This window comes from Hyla sarda, chromosome 2 (genome assembly GCF_029499605.1).
Source record: "Hyla sarda isolate aHylSar1 chromosome 2, aHylSar1.hap1, whole genome shotgun sequence".
In the NCBI taxonomy this organism is placed as follows: Eukaryota; Metazoa; Chordata; class Amphibia; order Anura; family Hylidae; genus Hyla; species Hyla sarda.
The window spans coordinates 43,122,613-43,143,960 of record NC_079190.1 but is presented as its reverse complement, the minus strand read 5'-3'; the positions used below and the strand labels follow the sequence as shown (position 1 = coordinate 43,143,960).

The 21,348-nt window shown below is 44.2% G+C and overlaps 1 protein-coding gene across 1 annotated transcript in view; it reads right to left on the bottom strand.

Moving 5' to 3' along the window:
* Positions 1-2,478: 2,478 nt before the first annotated feature.
* CUL5 (cullin 5) overlaps positions 2,479-21,348 on the bottom strand; it is a 76,133-nt gene continuing 57,263 nt past the window's right edge. The window contains exons 13-19 of the mRNA XM_056561643.1: positions 18,660-18,791; positions 16,404-16,527; positions 16,073-16,248; positions 12,727-12,888; positions 12,477-12,595; positions 11,205-11,328; positions 2,479-10,727 (exon numbers count right to left, since the gene is read on the bottom strand). Coding sequence (XP_056417618.1) covers positions 10,533-10,727; positions 11,205-11,328; positions 12,477-12,595; positions 12,727-12,888; positions 16,073-16,248; positions 16,404-16,527; positions 18,660-18,791 — 1,032 coding nt within the window. The 3' untranslated portion in view covers positions 2,479-10,532. The remainder of the gene's footprint in view (positions 10,728-11,204; positions 11,329-12,476; positions 12,596-12,726; positions 12,889-16,072; positions 16,249-16,403; positions 16,528-18,659; positions 18,792-21,348) is intronic.

The window sequence follows — 21,348 nt, the reverse complement described above, 5'->3', positions numbered from 1 at the left end:
AATACCACATACAACCTAGGGACAGGGATGGTACTATTTTTGAAAAAAAAAATATATATATTTTTTTTAAATCAGCTGTTTTTCCATCACTTTCATGCTGCCTGAACCAGAAGTCATCAGGGCAATCCCATGTGTCTTCTCTCCAGCCCAACAGTTCTGTTGGATAGATCTTTCCCTATACCCAACCAGAAAGAAATCTAATCAATTAAAGAGTGCCTGTCATCAAACCATATTTTCTAAACTAACTGAGATTATATTCCCTAAATACTCCTAAACACCCCCTCATGCCCTTAAATTTTTTTCAGAGCTCTAAAAAGCTGTGTATCATACCTTTTCCATTGCTCACATTGTGTGAGCTCCCGGCAGGAGAAAGTAGGCGTTCCCCAGCAGGCGCAATGTCACTGAAACCTGCGAGAGCTGTGCCCCGCCATGCCTGCATGCACTTCCTGAGTTTGGTCTCCTGCCAGGCTGGTGGGAGACCAAACTAACTGTATGACTTGCGCAGGGAACAGAACAAGAGCCACCTAGTGGACGTTTTTTCAATCACATTAAAAACACAAAAGGTTGAGAATTTTAACAGCAAAGTGTCTTACAATTACATATGAAAGCAATATATTAAAGGTTAGTTTTGTGACGGGTAATCTTCAAGATTGTAGGAGTGAGCAGAAGCCACCAGGGGATCACCCTGAGAACTGGTGGTTTAGGTGATCTTCAAAAATTTCAGAGGATGGGACCCTCTTCTACTCCTGTTTTGACATGACAATGGGTAGACTACCATTCAACGGAGCATCCACGGTCCTTTTTTGAAAGCAGAAGAAAAGCACAGAGGGTAGAAAATGACAATCATTAGGGCAGCGAACTACTAGGGTTTGCAAGAGACCAAGTCTTTCAGATGGTGGCAATATGGCCGCCTTTTTACATCCATACTATGGTTGGAAAACCCAGTACTCCTGCTGATCTGTTGAACCCTCTGGTGGTCTATAATGGTTCCGTAGAATCACAGTAAGTCTTGTCATGCAGCTTTAGGGTCTATTCACACATACAGTATCCTGTGCATATTTGTTGTGCAGGATTTGAAGCTGCAGGTTTGAAACAGTGTTCAATAGTTTCATTTACATTAAAATCTGCAGCTTCAATCCCTCTGCAAAATAGTGTATGTGGGAGTACACCCTTACAGGAGGTATTCAGGCTTACAAAACTGATGGCTTATTCCCATTATTAGCCATCAATATGACAATAGCGAGGGTCCGTCTCCCAGAACCCCTGCCTATCAGCTGTTGGAAGGGGCCGCAGCCTCTTCAATGTTTAGCAGCACTCATACTTGTGTCACCATACTTAGTAACAGCAATACAAGGTACTGTAGCATTGCCCCTTTCAACCTTCCAAAAGCTGATTGGTGGTTCCAGGGGTCAGACCCTGCCGATCTAATACTGATGGACTATCCTTAGGGAGGGGATCAGTTTTAGGGTCTAGTTACAAGACAGAATTTCCACTTGCAGCTGCAAGCGGAAATTCAGAAGTGTGAATGGGAGTGCGGAATCCCATAGAAGTCTATGGGCTTTAATTTGAGGCGGAATTCCGCAAGTGGAAATTCTGCCGTGTGAATAGACCATCATAAGGATAACATAACATCTTTAACACATCTGAAACCAGACTGAGAAAAGGAAACCAAAATGTCCATCTTCACATGGCAGAATTGCATAGCGGAGTCCAGTGGAAAAATTCCGGAAAATTCCAGTGCATCAGAATGCCTTTGTTTTTAATTGGATTCTACTGCTCCATGCACGCGGCAGAATTACCGCAGTGAAAAATACTGCCGAGGAAATTTAAATTCTGGACTACACTGGCACATGCATTGCTGTTATGGAAACTATGCATGTCCAAGTGGTCTTAGGTCCAACTGATTGAGTCGGTGCCTGTCTGGCACGGAATAAGATTCTGCCATGTGAATGGGCCCTTTGGGTAATTTCATATGCAAAACCCCATGTCTTACATTCAGAGTTTACTGCAGATTTATCCCCTGCTCTACTGAAAGCAGTGAAATCTCTCGTGATAATCTGGGGAATTTTCACAACAAAGTTGAAAGTCACAGCATGCCCGTTATTCACATAGAATATGTCTGCAGCATAGGGATAAGATTTGTACAATCTCATTTACATGTCTTCTACTCTGCTGTAGATTTGACCCTATGAAAATCCACCACATGTAAATTTACCCTCGAAGAACTCACCGTGTACCAGACATCTGCTCACCATAGAGGTCTGTCATGGATTGGACATTTCCTGCATGATGATTGCTTGCGCCTGCCTTTAAAGGGGTATTCCGGCCTTATACATCTTATCCCCTATCCAAAAGGATAAGATGTCTGATCGCAGGGGTCCGGCCGCTGGGACCTCCCGGCGTTCTGTGCTGGGCGCTGCCCCCAAGACGTGACATCACGGTCTCGGGAGCAGCGCCCGACAAAGAACGCCAGCTGCTGCACGGAGGTAGCAGGGAGTCCCAGCGGCCAGACCCCTGCGATCAGACAGCTAAGATGTCTAAAGCCAGAATACCCCTTTAACATCAGGTGTGTCTGCCCACCATTGATATCTACAAGTCTAAACAACCAGTGTATTAAAGTACCTATAGATTGAGAAGTATATAATGCTGAAGTGTACAGTTCATCTGTACAAATTGCTAGCACCCCCATATCTTATTTTGTATTAGGGATCGACCAATATAGATTTTTTAGGGCCGATACCAATAATCTGTGAACTTTGAGGCCGATCACTTATAGTTATGGCTTATGTAAAGCTAAAGGGGCCGATCGACAGGTTGATGGATAAAAAAAAAAAAAGATTTTTTTTTGTACTCACCGTAAAATCTCTCACTCGTAGCCTTCATTGGGGACACCTATACTGATGCTCTTGCCACTAGGAGGCGCTAACGCTAGGAAAAGAAGTTTGCTCCTCCCTGGCAGGATATACCCACCCACTGGAAGTGAGGTAATCAGTTTTGTCACAAAGCAGTAGGAGAAGCCAACAAAGAAATATGTCCGAAGGACCCTAGAAAAGATTCTCGGATAAAAAAAAAAAAAAAAAAACGAGAACCGGAAAAGACTATCCGGCCAAAAAATGAAGAAATGGGTGGGTGCGAAGTCCCCCAATGAAGGCTACGAGAAAGATTTTACGATGAGTACAAAAATCTCCTTTTTCGGTCGCTCTTCCTTGGGGGACACCTATACTGATGGGACGTACCAAAGCAGTCCCCTAGGGTGGGAATAACTATCAAACCACTATCAAAAGGGAACAGTCCCGAGACTGAACCCACTTGTCCGTTAGGCCTACAGACAAGACCCCAGGCCAGAGAAAATCGAGGCCTAGAAACAGGGCTCCCGGAAGATCCCCCAGCCATGGAGATGGACTGGGACGCCAAAGTAAGGTACCGTCCTTTGCAGGGACTCTAAACATACGGTCGACTAGGAAGACAGAGGGGCCAGAACCATCCCAGAAGGAGGTAGGAAATCAACTCTCAACAACCAAAACCCCTATCCAGGAGCCCACCGCGAGCACCTGGGAGGTGACATAGCTCAACTGTTGTAATCTGGATGACTGGAACACCCTCCATTTCGAGAGAACATGGACCCCGAAGGAGAAGATGGAAGGGAATAATGGCCAAGAAGAAGCGGAATGTCCGGAAAAGGGGCATCCCGGAAAACACCAGAGCGACAGACATGGGAAATGGAGGTTCCCGAGTTACCTGGAAGATGGACACAGAAGAATAAATGGCCAAGAAAGGAGCGGAAGACCCTGAAAAGGAGTATCCGGAGCACCCGAGCGGCCAACAAGGGAATTGGAGGTTCCCGAGTCTCCAGGAAGACTTACACCCGAAGGGTAAGGAAACCCAACGTCCAAGAAATGCTCCAGGTGACAAAGATCCGTGCAGAGACAGAAGAAGTGCGATACAGAAAGACCGCCCCATAAATAAGATCACAGAGAAATCTGGGCAGGACAGCTACACATGCACGAGACCTCAACCATCACTAAGGCCCAAAGAACCAGGAGGGCCAACCTGGAGAAGAAGGCACGCCAAAGCGTCCCAGGATAGTGGCCAAGACAAGGAGACAAACTGGTCCTGGGCCCTAGCGGTCGGAGCGGAACAAGGCAATCCGGACGGGAACGGAGGGGGAACGAAAGGGAACCCTGCTGGGACTCCCAGGCTCTGGGCACAGAAACGTAACTCTAAAAAACTGTTCAATCAGTGTAGTGCTACTGACACCGTCAAGGGAAGAAGGAACACACCCTACCAGGGAGATTGTGCCAAGGGGGAGGAGAGCAATGGCAGGACCCAAAAGACAGACTGAGGCTAGACCAGCTGTCGCCAAGCCACAAGATAGCAGAAACCCCTCCGACAGAGGTGAGTGCCAAGGCTGCCTGAGCAGCAGTAGATAACCAAGAAACAGGAAGAGAGCCAGGATGCAATAGTGGGCAGTAAGCACACCGGCCGAGACATCGAAAAGCTCTACTGAAGGCTCTCAGCAAAAACAGGGGCCCAGCCAGATATCCCACCTATAAAGTGGGAAGAGAGAGATGACTCCATCTTGGTAGTAGAAAGCGACCAGCAAAATAATCCCCCTAGTGGAGGGGAAAACAAGGGGTGGTGGAGATTAAACTCACACCGACCACGTCAAGCTCCCTGATCCCCGTACCCCTGTGGAAAGAGGATTGTCAAAGTGCACCAGGCACTGTAGGAGCAGGGACCATACTGGGTGGACAAAGCCCCCAGGAACTCTGCGAGAACATATAGAGGAGCCAATTTGTGTCCCCAGAGGGATCGGAATTCTGGACACTGGAGCTGGGCAAAGATGTAAAGACGTGACTACAAATGCAAGGAAGAAGCACACATACACAGCAACCAACAGCGTTGAGAGGAACACCCCATCGGGGTAAAACCAACGGAGCAAGTAAGGCAACCGAGCAGGCGCCTGAGCCACCCTCCACAGGAATCCATGAAGATACCTGCCTGTGACGCCCCAACAGGCCCCATGCAAAAACAGAGGTACTAAACCGGCGCAGACCTGTGCAAACAAGATTACAGGAAGGTCCAAAGCACACCCCACCGACAGAAGGGAAGGTGGGCTCTACACGTGCCGAGGGACATAACATACATAGGGACACATACATGGATACCTCTTGATAGTAGTGAGGAACCAAGATTGCAGACACAAAAGAAATCGCAGACATCCAAGTCCGCAGTATGAAAGACAGGATCAGCACCCAATTGTGTGTCACAACTATGCCCCTAGCAGACCAATGTGGCACTCTTAGAAAGGGGAATAGAGTGCTACAGTTGCTGTGAAAAGCCATGGAACCTGTAGGAAACGCCCACACCCCATTTCCTAATGGTGCCCCACACCAGGACTGCTGTCGCAGATGTAAGAGATGAAGGAGATATGTGGGGCTGGAAACATGCAGAGTCTGAATGGTATAACAGGTTCAATGAACCCACAGAGACACACTTCGTGGAACTTCACATCCAAAGTGAGTCACCAGGATGCAGTGACTGGAGTGGCAGGAAAGGGAGGGGTGACCTGGTGGATTAGAAACCCTGCAGACAAAGTCTGGCTATATGGCATAGGGACCATGGCCACACCTGGTCCCACAGTCAGAAGCACACATTGAAAGTGGGTTACCAGCCTTCAGCCGTGAGAAAGGAAGACATGCAGAGAGGGACCTGGTAAAGCAGGGAACCCTGCGAACCAGTATGTGATGCATTGCATAGGGCACATGGAGCAACATGGGTTGACTTACTCAGAACTAAACCTCAGCAGTGGGATACCTGAACTTTCCTCCACGGAGTAGGAAGTGTATGGTACTTGACCCAACGTAGCAGTAAATCATGGCTGACTGATTCCTGAATGCACAGGATAACTCCTTCGAACCCTCTCACAGAAAGTGGGGTACCGGAGTGCGGCCGATCCGATGGGCAACCTGGTGGTCCTGGAAACCATGCAGATGAAGTCTGGCTGACTGGCATCATCCCTGTGCACTTGCAGGAACCCTAGTCCAGAATCCTCCTACCCAGAAAGGTATGGGAAAACACCGCCAAGCACGTGGCAGCCCAGTGGATAGAGTCCCTGTCACCCTGGAAGATCAGGAGAGGTTGAGGAGCCCTGGATTGCATCCCTGTCGCCCTGAAAAGGGTCGATAGGACACGTAGGGTCATTTCTTCGGACACCGCGCCACAGCAGTGGGACCGAAACTCCTTAAGGGCGACCTAGATGTGTAGAGACCATGAAGACCACTGTCCAGCTTACTGGCACAGGGTCCCCTTGTACTCTTATACTACACCCTTCTGGACTCCTCACATTAGAAGAGGGGTACAGGGACTCAAGCCAAGCATGCGGCAGCCCCATGATGGGAGACCAAGCAGACAACAGTCTGTCTTATCAATAGAGAACACCCCCGGGCGCTGGTGCCCTATTGTCGCATATGGAGGGGCGGGGAGGCCTGGGGCCATGGATAGTATCCCTGCCATCCTGGGAGATCAGGGGAGGCTAAGGAGCCGTGGTTGGTATCCCCGTTGCCCTGCACAAAATCCATTGTACACGCTGGGTCACTCCTTTGGACACCACTTATTAGCATTGGGGAGCCGCAATTCCAGCCGTGGATGCGGCAGCCATGTGATGAGTGACTGGCGGCAGAAGAAACCATGCAGACCACTGTCTGTGGTATTGGGTCCAGTCCATGTCCACGTAGGAACACATGCTTGAAAACCTAACATTAGAAGTGGGGGGGGGGGGGGGTCCAACACTCTAGCCACAGATCCCTAAGACCTATAAAGGACCTGTGGGAGAAAATTGATACCACTGCAGTTTCACAGCACCCTCTATGGAATAAAGACCACAAAGCGGACACTTGATGTCTAAAGACACAAGAGAACTAAACACCTGGGAAAGGCCCTCAGCTAAGGTCAAGGATGCAGATGCATCTGCAGGGGCATCCCACTGGTGTCTCGCCCTGGGGAAGGGGCTGGAATGCGTCTGTGGGCGCGGCAGACATGTCATGGCAGAAATGCCACGCACAATATCCCTGAGCTGGAGAAGAGACATTTGCCTCTTCAGGTGATAAAACAGGGTGGCGGAAGCAAATATTAAAGCAGCCCCAAAAAATAACATTTAATATAAGGTCCTCAGACCGGAAACCCAGCAAGAGTAAACAAGTAAATAGCAGACATCAAAAGACTGCAATAGCTGTCTGCTGCCACAAGGGGAAGCCAAACAAGGGACCAGAAAGTAGAGGCTGCAATCTACTGAATGGCCACAAGAGGGGGGTAAGAACATGGTCTGAGAAACGAAAGATTTATTTATTTGTTTTGTAAATAAAAAGAGCAGGAAGCAGTGCATTGCGCAGGGACCCCGAGGCTAGAACCCGCTGGACCCCCGGGAGAGAAAGGCCGAGAACTGCCGACGGAGCGCCCCCGACCCCTGCAGCGTGCCCAGTCACTGCCGAGCAGGGAGCAGCGGATATCAAGGGTGCTGCGGGTAGATGACGGAGCCGAATGGCTGGGCCTCCAGTCACCCCGGGAACAAGGTGAGGGAGAGGGGCGGAGCATGAGAGGCACATAATGGTGCCAATGAAAGGAAAGTGGAAGTGCGGGCAGCGAAAAAGACGGCCAGCAGAGGAGCAGAGCCGGCTGTCTAAATATGTACAGTACCGCTGTGCGGCAAGAGAATGAGCTGCCGCACAGCCCACCGAGCCCCCACACCCGAAAGCCCCAATAAAAAATGTCAGGGATATCCCCCGACGACAACCCCCAATAATCCTTAGGATTAACCCCTGTCAGGGTAAAAGTGGGGGGGCGGGCATTGGGGTGGGGGGTTTAAGGATTGCTGCAGATGAGGCTGGCGGTAGCTTAACCAGGAGGCCACAAGGTTAGCCCAGCACAGCCACGTGCAATGGTGGCTGAGGAGCCGGCGCTGGAGAAAAGGGACCTCAGGATGGAGAAACCCTAGCGGAGTACAGAAGGGGAGGGGGAGAAAGGGGGGGGGGGATGTTAAACATACTCACCAACAGACTCCATCTTCTCATACTCACCCAGGCATCTTCAACCAGCTTATGGCCATGCTGCATCATACCAGGCTAAGATAGCGGGGGGAGCAGGGGCAGTGGAGGACCCAGACTCAGGGTACAACCTCCAGGCGCTTGCCGTTGGAGAGAAGGAGTTGACAGTACTTTATGTCTGTGCCCCTTCATCGCATATGGGGGAACAGGTAGCGCCATGCTCCTAAACCCCCACCTGAAAAAGGGAAACAAGAGGGAGAGAAAAAAAAACAACTAACTAAACATCACTTACTAGAAAATAATAAAAAAAAAAGACCTGTGTCCTACTGACACTAGCTAAAACTGATTACCTCACTTCCAGTGGGCGGGTATATCCTGCCAGGGAGGAGCCAACTTTTCCCAGTGTCAGCGCCTCCTAGTGGCAAGAGCATATACCCATCAGTATAGGTGTCCCCCAATGAAGAGCAACCAAGAAAAGGACTAATTTCTTGAATAACTATGCAGAAGAGACATTTAAAACTATATAAAAATATTAGGTGCAAATATTTAATTTATTTCGATATACATCCTAGAGCTGATTGTGTTGGCTTTGTGAAAGTCATGACTATGTACAAACACGCGCACACATATATATATATATATATATACACACACATACATATGTACAATATATATATATACAGGCACATGCATATATATACACACATATGTGTGAGTATATGGGAGAAAAAATTAATACACAAAATATATATCTAGACACAGGAGAATGTATCTAGACATATGTATATACAAATGCATACATATACAATACAGTCTTTTTGATGGCAGTCTCTGCTGTAGGAGGCCTTACACATAAGGTAAATTTATCCTATAAAAAGCGGGGAAAGTGCCGCCAACCTATTTTCTTTTGCTTTTCTTTTCAATTACTGGTCAGCATGTTAGTCCTGTGTTAATGTTTTCAGTTTTAGGCCAGTTTCACACCTGGGTATTTCGGATGCAAGTCCTGTCCTGACTTGGGGTCTGACTACCTGAACTGTCAGTTTGGGTCATCAGACCTAAGGTTAGGCAGGGACATGCAGCCATAATACGCCCGTCGTGTAATACGAACCTTATTTAGAGAGTCTATATCTACCATTGGTGTGGAATGGCTGAGTGGTCTAAAGGCAGCCATGTACAGAGTATTAATGTCAGCCTTTGGCAGGACTGCCCGATCATCTGATCAGTATGAGGGCGTCCTGACTTGACATTGGGGGAAGGATCGGGCTGTTTGATTTCAACACATCTGATCCTTTTGCTCTCAGAGGAGATAAGCCAATGCCAGGGAGCAGCTTATTCCCACTCTCCCCATTCAGTACACATGGAAGCTCAGTTGAGCCAAGCGTGCATGTGTATGCGGGAGTCTAGTGTAGTAGCTGCCAGCTGAACTAATATTTGGCCACCAGCCATCTAAAGTGCATGGCCACCTTAAAACTGATCATTACCCCAAGCCAGCTTGCAACCTTACCATGTATCCTTACAATGATCACACCTTTAAAAATTACATATCAAAAGCACTTTTCAAAGAAGCTCTTCTGACTGTCTTAGGAAATACTTGTTTTCCCCATGACATAACAATTCTGGAGCATCTAATCTGTGTTTCCCCGTTCCTCTGTTATACTTCCTGGAAGTGTAAGAATAGTGACAACTGTGTGTTACCACTCCCCTTGTAGGTAACACGCAGTTGTGTACCCCTGCACAGTTTAATATGGTTTACATTGATTGGATTGTATCAAACTGTTTAGGGACACAAGTGTAATAGTAACATCAAACTATCGGTTAAATAATACTTTTCCAGTAGGAAAAAAAGGAGTAACGGCAAAACGCATGGTTCTAAGCATAGATCCCCCACAATTGTTGGTTCATGGGTAATACAAATTTTAACAGACGAGTCAGGAGAGCGGACCAATCCTATTTAATGTATCTACTATTTAATATGAACCTCTTAGTATTAATGATATGCATAAAAAAGTCACAAAAGTCGTGCAGGAGAGAATGACTGCAATTAAATTAATGCAATTGTTTCACGTGAAAGTGCTGTTTTTGGACTTTTGTCTTCCTTCCTTAAACAAAGTCTAACAGTAACAGCGATAGATCAGTGCATGAAATGTGATAATCCCTTCCCCTGGGCAGGGAAAAAAATAAAAATAAGGGGAATAATGAACACTAAAGTTTTATGGTTGAAAGAAAAAAAAAATACTCTACAAGCTCACAAGTTCTTCCAAAACGACTTTCCATTTAAAACAGCATGCTGGTAAAAGCGATGTGAACGATGCTGTCATGCTGGCAGAATGACATTGGCAATATATTTTCGTCCTTTAGTAAGGTAAGGCAGGGGGACTGTAATATTTATGCAGTACAAAGGTCCGCAGTGAGTTTGCTTCTAGCATAAATATTCGAGTTGGCCTGCTCCAGCACTCACGTCAACCAGATATGTTAGGCAGGCTCCATAGATTATGCCATGTATATAAAGGTGTTGATATCGGACTCGTCTCTTCGGATGTACTTGTGTTCTATAAGCCATTCAATTTGTTCTTTTATCATTTTTTTCTGTGGCAAAAACATATTTTTCAAAATTTCTACAAGTTCTGTCTGGAGCTGGGCATTAGTAATTTTCTTCCTCATCTTCATGATCTGAATAATTGCCTCCTAGAAAAAAAAAAAAAAGTGCACATTTTGGTTATTTTTTAGCAATTTAGCCAAACCTGAAATCTTATGTATCAGTTGTGGATAATGTAGTCTTTAAAATGTTATTCTGCTTTTTAAATGTCCTGATTCCCTTAAGAAGTCTGGGATGAGACTTCACCAGTGAATCAGAACACTAAATGAATTGATGGCTGATTCATTGGATTTGACAAATCTAGATGAAATTTAAGTCAAATTCAGCAGGACAGCCAGCTATGTCAAGAAGTTTAACAAAATCAAAGGCAGCAAAACAGTAGGAAACAAAAAAGTATATAGATTCAAAATAAAATTAATTATTGAATAAATAAAATTTTTACATTTTTTTAGTTTTTTCCTATACCAAAAAAAGCAAAAATGTTAGGACATATGGACATAAACTACTGTTTAGGACCCCCCTCTATAAGGCAGGATGGTGCCATATATACAAATAGCAGCACGTACCTGTGTCCTCAGTATTCGCAGTTGCACGATGCCTTCATTTTCTTCCTCCCTCATCCTTTCTGTGGTCAGCTGTAAGCGGCCAATTAGGTTGATCTTTCCTCGTTTCTGAACTTTGCCATTTTTTCTACAAAAAAAAAGTAGTAAAAAAAATGTTCAGTGTAAGAGACAGGAATCCTACAGCAGTGTGTTGCATATATAATGTATACAGAGAAAAAAAAAAAATAAAAAAATATATATTATATATATATACACACACACACACAGTGATGTATCTCAGCACATGTTAACAAATGTTAATATAACGTGTGTGAATATATAATTGACATGTACATATAGACTGTTCCAGCAGTGCACTGTTTAGCTATCGTTTGAGTTAATGTCTTGTGAAGAATGCATTTTCTTTCTTCCACACCGCTGCAGCACAACAACAGCCATGTATGGGGGCTTTGAATCATTGGAGCAGTCCCGGGTGGATCTGCCCTTTCGTTGACAGATGTGTTTCTATACACACAGCTACCAACCAGGACCAATGAGGCAGCAAGATGCGCTGGGGACCACCCCAATGATTCAGAGCCCCATACCTGGTCGTTGTAATAACTATAATAGTGTTTCAGAGTGAATCATACATCACTTTAATGACCTTTGTGGTTTGAGCAGCATGAAACTGATGACAGGTTCCCATGTAATTGATGTAAATCACTCTGAAGATATCGGACCTAGACATCAAAGAGTTGGGCTCATAAATTTCAGTATACAAAGAAATGAGAAGGCAAAGCACTCACCCTTAGTTCAGCAAACGTGGATGGACTGTATTAGGACATCAAAGTGCAGTTAAATCACATGGGAGAAATCTAAAGGACGCGGCAACGGCCCGTTTTGCGGTCAAACACACCGCTTGGTCACGCCTATAGGCGTGACCAAGCGGTGTGTTTGACCGCGAAACGGAGCCGTTGCCGCGTCCTTTAGTTTTCTCCCATGTGATTTAACTGCACTTTGATGTCCTAATACAGTCCCTCCACGTTTTCTGAACTAAGGGTGAGTGCTTTGCCTTCTCATTTCTTCGTATACTGCATTTTGGACATTGTTTTCTGAAGATTGCACCCCCTGCCTCAGCCACACACGGACAATCTCATCACATCCCTCCTAGAGTTATCCCAATTAACCTGTACTCTTGTGTCGAGAGTCTTTCTCCCTGCCTCATGTAAATTTCAAGTGTTTTCCTGATACATAAACACATACTTATAACAGCCAAGCCTTCATTGAGGTACTTACATTAAGCTGAACTCCTGGTTCACAGAAAACAAGGTACCTTCAGTGAAGTCTTTAGGAGAGTTAACTTGTGGTTCATATGATAAAACTTGTCTTTTTAACTTTGGGAAAGCAACTAGTGACTATATAGAGAGGAAAATAGAAACATCAAGTTGCAAAAATACAAAACCAAAATAAGGCACAACATTAAAAGGTGATTTCAAGAATAAAAAAAAAAAAAACATAAAACCCAATAAAAACCCTGAGCACATACCCACAAGGTCCTCCTTAATTCTGCATCAGGTAATTCCGTTGCCAATTTAAGATTTTCAAAACTTATTTTTTCTTTAGGTCTTTGATTCCAGGCAAACAAAACCGCAAGCTGAAATGTGGTCACCTCCAGGTCATACTGACCTACCTCATTCTTAAATGTTATCTGCAAAGATTAAAAACAGCATTTAGTGATCTCATTCTGAGGCCTTCATTCCCTCAGAAACATCATATATATGATACACTGCTCAAAAAATAAAGGGAACACTAAGATAACACATTCTAGATCTGAATGAATGAACTAATCGTATAAAAATACTTTCGTCTTTACATAGTTGAATGTGCGGACAACAAAATCACACAAAAATTATCAATGGAAATCAAATTTATCAACCCATGGAGGTCTGGATATGGAGTCACACTAAAAATCAAAGTGGAAAATCCCACTACAGGCTGATCCAACTTTATGTAATGTCCTTAAAACAAGTCACAATGAGGCTCAGTGTGTGTGGCCTCCACGTGCTCATATGACCTCCCTACAATACCTGGGCATGCTACTTATGAGGTGTCGGATGGTCTCCTGAGGGACGTCCTCCCAGACCTGGACTAAAGCAACTCCTGGACAGTCTGTGGTGCAACGTGGCATTGGTGGATGGAGCGAGACATGATGTCCCAGATGTGCTCAATCGGATTTAGGTCTGGGGAACGGGCGGGCCAGTCCATAGTATCAGTGCCTTCCTCCTGCAGGAACTGCTGACACACTCCAGCCACATGAGGTCTAGCATTGTCTTGCATTAAGGAGGAACCCAGGGCCAACTGCACCAGCCTATGGTCTCACAAGGGGACTGAGGAGCTTATCCCGGTACCTAATGGCAGTCAGGCTACCTCTGGAAAGCACATGGAGGGCTGTGCGGCCCCCCAAAGAAATGCCACCCTACACCATTACTGACCCACCGCCAAACCGGTCATGCTGGAGGATGTTGCAGGCAGCAGAACGTTCTCCACGGCGTCTCCAGACTCTGTCACATGTGCTCAGTGTGAACCTGCTTTCATCTGTGAAGAGCACAGGGCACCAGTGGCAAATTTGCCAATCTCAGTGTTCTCTGGCAAATGCCAAACATCCTGCAAGGTGTTGGGCTGTAAGCACCACCCACCCTCATTCCACCCTCATGGAGTCTGTATCTGACCGTTTGAGTGGACACATGCACATTTGTGGCCTGCTGGAGGTCATTTTGCAGGGCTCTGGCAGTGCTCCTCCTGCTCCTCCTTGCACAAAAGTGGAGGTAGTGGTCCTGCTGCTGGGTTGTTGCCCTCCTACAGCCTCCTCCACGTCTCCTAATGTACTGGCCTTACTCCTGGTAGCGCCTCCATGCTCTGGACACTACACTGACAGACACGGCAAACCTTCTTACCACAGCTCGTATTGATGTGCCATCCTGGATGAGCTGCACTACCTGATCCACTTGTGTGTGTTATAGACTCAGTCTCATGCTACCACTAGAGTAAAAGCACCGCCAGCATTCAAAAGTGACCAAAACATCAGGCAGGAAGCATAGGAACTGAGAAGTGGTCAGTGGTCACCACCTGCAGAACCACTCCTTTATTGGGGTGTCTTGCTAATTGCCTATAATTTCCACCTGTTGACGGTTCCATTTGCACAACAGCATGTGAAATTGATTGTCAATCAGTGTTGCTTCCTGAGTGGACAGTGTGATTTCACAGAAGTGCAATTGACTTGGAGTTTCACTGTGTTGTTTAAGTGTTCCCTTTATTTTTTTGAGCAGTGTATATCTCTATGAAGATAGTTGAACGGCTCTCCCTTAGATATATATGGAGGGGGCGTGGCGGCCGCCGGTCCATCTAAAACATATCCCCTATCCTGTGGATACTAATTCCACATCTTTAAAATAAATAAATAAATAAAATAAAAAATACATAGCTGAACTATACAGATTTAATTAGATACATATGTAGAAATCCTTTTATTACCAGACCTACAAGGGGTCCTAGATTCTCCCAGTATCAAGGATTTAAAGAAAAACCTAGCAACATATATCTGATGTTTGGGGGGGGGGGGAGTGCTATTTAAAACATAACTTTTAATGTTTCTCATAAAATATCACCCAATGTAATCGTGATTCCATCACCAAAAATAAAAATGCGACACAGGATCCATTTGGATCACCACCCATCCTTGAATCAAATGTCTCATATGAATGTCAATTAATCACAAATATCTCATAGATATATATCAAATGTTCTCTACGCGTTTCTACTCCCATTCGGAGCGTCCTCAGGAGAAACTATGGATATAGAGATACTGCACAAATGGAACTGAGTATCACATACAACAATAGAGATATCATATACTCATATAGATGGCAAATATGGATGACAAATGGATGGCATATTGATACTACAGGCCATCCCTAGGGTGTGATCATATCCAGCAATCCAACGGAGACATACAGGTGTAACAATACTCTCCGTGGCTCCAAACACTGTTTGCTGAACGTGATGCCGAAGTCTAACCGGCTGCTCTGCGCTCACCAGGTGGGGGAATATAAGTCAATAGGGGTTTTATATCACGTCACTTTGGTGACTGGGGTTTTGGTGTTAATTATTCTTATTACTCCTTCCCCACGCCGGGCTCTTGTGATTAGATTTATCAAAGTGGCTCATGCCAAAGCTTCCTCTCCAGGACCACACTACTTTAGTGTCTAAAAATTAAGCCTTGTGGAGAGCTTGATATAGTAAATCTGCCCCAAAGTGTTCTCCTTAAAGGGGTACTCCAGTGGAAAACCATTTTGTTCAAAATCAACTGGTGCCAGAAAGTTAAAACAGATTTGTAAAATACTTCTATTAATAAAACGTAATCCTTTCGGTACTTATCAGCTGCTGTATGCTCCAGAGGAAGTTGTGTAGTTCTTTCCAGTCTGACCACAGTGCTCTCTGCTGCCACCTCTGTCCATGTCAGGAACTGTCCAGAGCAGGATAGGTTTGCTATGAGGATCTTCTCCTGCTCTGGACAATTCCTGACATGGACAGAGGGGTCAGCAGAGAACACTGTGGTCAGACAGAAAAGAAATTCAAAAAGAAAAGAACTTTCTGTGGAGCATACAGCTGCTGATACGTACTGGAAGGGTTAAGATTTTTAAATAGAAGTAATTTACAAAATCTGTTTTACTTTCTGGCATCAGTTGATTTATAAAAAAAAAAAAAAAAAAAAAAAAAAAATAATGTTTTCCACCGGGGTACCCCTTTAAGTAAATCATAAAGAGAGTTCTATGCAAACATTTGGCAAGAAAACACACAGATGACCACAGATGTTTCTACCGTTACATACTTACAATGCCATTAGACATCAAATGGTGCCAGTGCAGTTTTCTACCACTGTGGTTTTTCTTATAGAATTCCTCTACTTCAGGGATAAGGTCTTCCAATTCGGTGGGCAAGGACACAAATACTTTTTCAGAGCTTCTTGACCAAGCTCCGGCATTTAAAATTTTAATATTCACAGAATCAGCTGCAATAACAAAGGAAATACATTAGAGAAAAGTAACCATTGTGTATCATTTTGCGGTTCAGTAGCAAATAGAAAACCATCAATGTTCATAGCAGCAAAGCACTGTTTTATGTGACAATGACAACATTCACAGACAGATCTAACATGTCTCCTACCTGGAAGAGCTAATTTATTATTTTTATGCATTTCCTTAAAAGCTTGATTTAAATCTTCAGAAACTTTAATGTCTTGGAACATTCTAGCCAGTTTGTTGACATAATCCGCAGGCATACCTACTTCCTGCAAAAACAAAAGACATCAGAGAGTGATGCTATCTTCAAGTGTGATAACGTTTATTACAGAATAAATCAAAATGAATGGTTTAATGATCCAAAATGAAAAACCAACACTAGAATTTCCTTTCAAAGGGGAACGGGCATCATAAAGATAGTCCCCACTCTGGACCTCCTACAGATCAAACAGAGCATTTTGTTCTTTTTAACATGGACAGCCATGTAAAAGAATTCTTTTTAGGATGATGATGCAGCTGGACATTTCCCCTGCTGGGTGTTGAGATTTACTTCCATTTGTTAATTGAAAATGTACCGCCGCGGCATCGTCAGCTACTCGAGGATATGAGCTTCGCTTAAAGGGGTACTCCGGCTCGAGACCCCTGCAATGTCTGATTGCGGGGGTCCTGCCGCTGGAGACCCCTGCAATCTAGAATGCAGCACCCACCTGTGAGCACTGCAGGAAGCGCTGGAGGCTCCAAGTCTTATGCCTCCCGACCACAGGGATGACGCGACTCCGCTCCGTGTGATGTCACGCCCCGCCCCTCAATGCAAGTCTATGGGAGGGGGCGTGACCATAGACTTGCATTGAGGGGGCGGGGTGTGACTTCCCACAGGGGCGGAGCCGTGACATCACGATACTCATAAGTCTTGGAGCCTCCAATGCTTCCTGCACTGCTCACAGGTGGGTGCTGCATGCTAGACTTCAGGGGTCCCCAGCGGCGGGACCCCCACAATCAGACATCTTATCCCCTATCCTTTGGATATAGGAGTTAAGATGTCTTAGGGCCAGAGTACCCCTTTAACCCCTTAAGGACTCAGCCCATTTTGGCCTTAAGGACTCAGACAATTTAATTTTTACGTTTTCATTTTTTCCTCCTCGCCTTCTAAAAATCATAACTCTTTTATATTTTCATCCACAGACTAGTATGAGGGCTTGTTTTTTGCGCGACCAGTTGTCCTTTGTAATGACATCACTCATTATATCATAAAATGTATGGCGCAACCAAAAAACACTATTTTTGTGGGGAAATTTAAACGAAAAACGCAATTTTGCTAATTTTGGAAGGTTTTGTTTTCACATTATGGTAAAAATGACGTGTGTTCTTTATTCTGAGGGTCAATACGATTAAAATGATATCCATTATTATATATTTTTATATTATTGTTGCGCTTAAAAAAAATCACAAACTTTTTAACCAAATTAGTACATTTATAATCCCTTTATTTTGATGACCTCTAACTTTTTTATTTTTCCGTATAAGTGGCGGTATGGGGGCTCATTTTTTGCTCCATGATCTGTACTTTTTTTTGATACCACATTTGCATATAAAAAACTTTTAATTCATTTTTTATAATTTTTTTTTTAATAAAATGTATTAAAAAAGTAGGAATTTGGGACTTTTTTATTTTTTTTTCGTTCACGCCGTTCACCTTACGGGATCATTAACATTTTATTTTAATAGTTCGGACATTTACGCACACGGCGATACCAAATATGTCTATAAAAATTTGTTTTTATGCTTTTTGGGGGTAAAATAGGAAAAAACGGACGTTTTACTTTTTTATTGGGGGAGGGGATTTTTCACTTTTTTTTTACTTTTACATTTTTTTACATTTCATAGCAATACCATGATTGCTAATACTGATCTGTTCTATGTATAGGACATAGAACAGATCAGTATTATCGGTCATCTCCTGCTCTGGTCTGCTCGATCACAGACCAGAGCAGGAGACGCCGGGAGCCGCACGGAGGAAGGAGAGGGGACCTCCGTGCGGCGTTATGAATGATCGGATCCCCGCAGCAGCGCTGCGGGCGATCCGATCGTTCATTTTAATCGCGAACTGCCGCAGATGCCGGGATCTGTATTGATCCCGGCACCTGAGGGGTTAATGGCGGACGCCCGCGAGATCGCGGGCGTCGGCCATTGCCGGCAGGTCCCTGGCTGCGATCAGCAGCCGGGATCAGCAGCGCATGACACTGGCATCGCTCCGATGCCCGCGGTTATGCTTAGGACGTAAATGTACGTCCTGGTGCATTAAGTACCACCTCACCAGGACGTACATTTACGTCCTGCGTCCTTAAGGGGTTAAAGCACCTACATAAAGTTATATGTTAAAATGTGTTATATTTTACTTTACCCTGAGCCATTCAACCATGTTCTCTTCAATTTCACTATCAGCCGATATGTCCAGGATGAGACGTCTGGTAAGGTGAGCTTTGTGGTATCTCATGAAGACATCTTTGTTCTGAACATACTTCAGGACCAGCAGCTGTAAAAATGCAGAAACACCATTCACTATTTTATCTTTGAACATATGCCTGCCTCCAGGAGGTAGAAAGCAATCTTATACAAGCCAAACTAAAGTCTCCTGCAAAAGATTATGTTACCCATCTGTAGAAAGCTATTTAGGGATTTTTACCCCTAGTCCACGGGGGTTACAAGCAGGGTGAATTTGAGTGGCAGGAGAGGGAATGCTGACCGGGGGCATAGTTGCCAACTGTCCCAACACAGCTACTTCAAAACAGAAGTGGCTGCTAGTAGCAGATGTGCTGTGTGCAGGCACACCCGCTAGATGACACCGGCCAGTGACGTTGTCTGGCAACATGTCCCTCCAAAGAGGAGTTGAGCAGCAGGCAGGAAAAGGAGGAGAATGCGCCACTGCACTTTCGTTTTTTCCTTATCTTCTAAAAATCATAACGCGTTCAATTTTGCACCTACAGACCCATATTAGGGTTTGTTTTTTTGTATCACCAATTGTACTTTGTAATGACATCACTTATTTTATAACAATCTACGGCGAAACAAAAAAACAAATTATTTGTGGGGTGAAATGGAAAAAACAAAAAACAAAACACCATTTTGCTAGTTTTTAGGGCCTCCGTTTCTGCGCAGTACACTTTTTGGTAAAAATGACACATTGGCCCTCATTTACTATTGCAAACCCGATATATATTGTAGGGTTGTGCGCCAGATTCTGTCGCATTGCTCCAGAAATTCTGTCTGCGCCAGATTTTGCGCCAGAATGGAAAATAAACCCGACTAACTCTCCATTTTGCTAAGAAAACCCGAAAAAGGTGCATGGCCACCGGGAAAAGGGTGCGTGATCCCGATATTTTCACAAAAACCCAACATATTTACTAAGGTTTCCACATAAAATGTGGAGGAAAACCAGACAGATCTGTGTAGGGAAACCTTAGTAAATACCGTGGAAAATAAATTGTAGGGAATTAAAACCCACAAAGAAACCTACACAACACATGTAAATGAGGGCCATTATCTTTATTCTGTAGGTCCATAAGGTTACAGGGATACCCAATTTATGTAGGTTTTATTTATTTTACTACTTAAAAAAAAATTATAACTACATGCACCAAAATTAGTATGTTTAAAATTGTGATCTTCTGACTCCTATAACTTTTTTTTTATTTTTCCGCATATGGGGCTATATGAGGGCTTATTTTTGGCGCCGTGGTCTGTAGTTTTTAATCAGTACCATCTTTGTTTTGATGGGACTTTATGATAACTTTTTATTAATATTTATATGGTATATGAAGTGACCAAAAATTCACAATTTTGGACTCTGGTATTTTTTTTTTTTTTTTTACGTGTACACCATCAACCGTGCGGTTTAGCTAACCTTATATTTTAATAATTCGGACATTTACACACACTGCGATGCCACGTATGATTTTTTTAAATTACATTATTTTATTAAATAAATAGGGAAAGGGGGGTGATTCAAACTTATTGGGGGGGGGGGGCTTATTCACATTTATTCTCTTTTTTTTTTTTTAAACACTTTTTATATTATTTTAGCCCCCTTAGGAGGCTATACCATGCTATCTTTTTATTGCATACACTGTTCAAAGCTGAAAAAGAGCTACACGAGCTGACCCCAACATAATGGCCGGAGCATGGATGCAAGTGCTGGACGGCACACCAATTCGATGCAGATAAAAGAGAAGATCCATCTGAAGGATGCTTCAAATCACAGCTTTATTTCAGGCCAGTGCACATAGACAGGTAGACTGACGCGTTTCAAGCACAGGTGCGCTCTTATTCGTATACGGATTATACAGATACACAGGTTTATATAGGGGAAACCATTCCCTCGGGTCACGCCTTGTGGGCCAGAGGAACAGTTAACCCCTCACAGGTACATGTTTCATAATAAAACTTCCAAGTTTATTCAAATCCTCTTAAAAAAATATGTATTAAAGTGATAGAGATACAAGATATAAAAAGTATATGTAAAACAACAACAACAACGACACAAGGTTGGTATACGGCAAAAAAAAAAAAAAAAAAAAAAAAAAAGACAGTGGTCTGAACTACAACAGCTCAAAAATGTAAGATCACATCTTGGCGTCTGTTCAGACCAGACAGAACTTGTGTGGCTAAAGTTAGAATCCTGTGGCGCACTGGTTAGGGTTTTTGATGTACATGTATACATAGAGTAGTGGGTTCGCATCCCGACTAGAGAACTTACAGTAAATTCGATTCGTCACGAACTTCTCGGCTCGGCAGTTGATGACTTTTCCTGCATAAATTAGTTCAGCTTTCCGATGCTCCGGTGGGCTGGAAAAGGTGGATACAGTCCTAGGAGACTCTTTCCTAGGAATGTATCCACCTTTTCCAGCCCACCAGAGCACTTGAAGGCTGAACTAATTTATGCAGGATAAGTCATCAACTGCCGAGCCGAGAAGTTCGTGACGAATCGAATTTACTGTAAGTTCGCTCATCTCTAATCCCGACACTCAGGGAAAACATTTTCTTTATTTTATTTTTATGTGCCGAACCAATTTACTATAACAGTGAAACCTTTA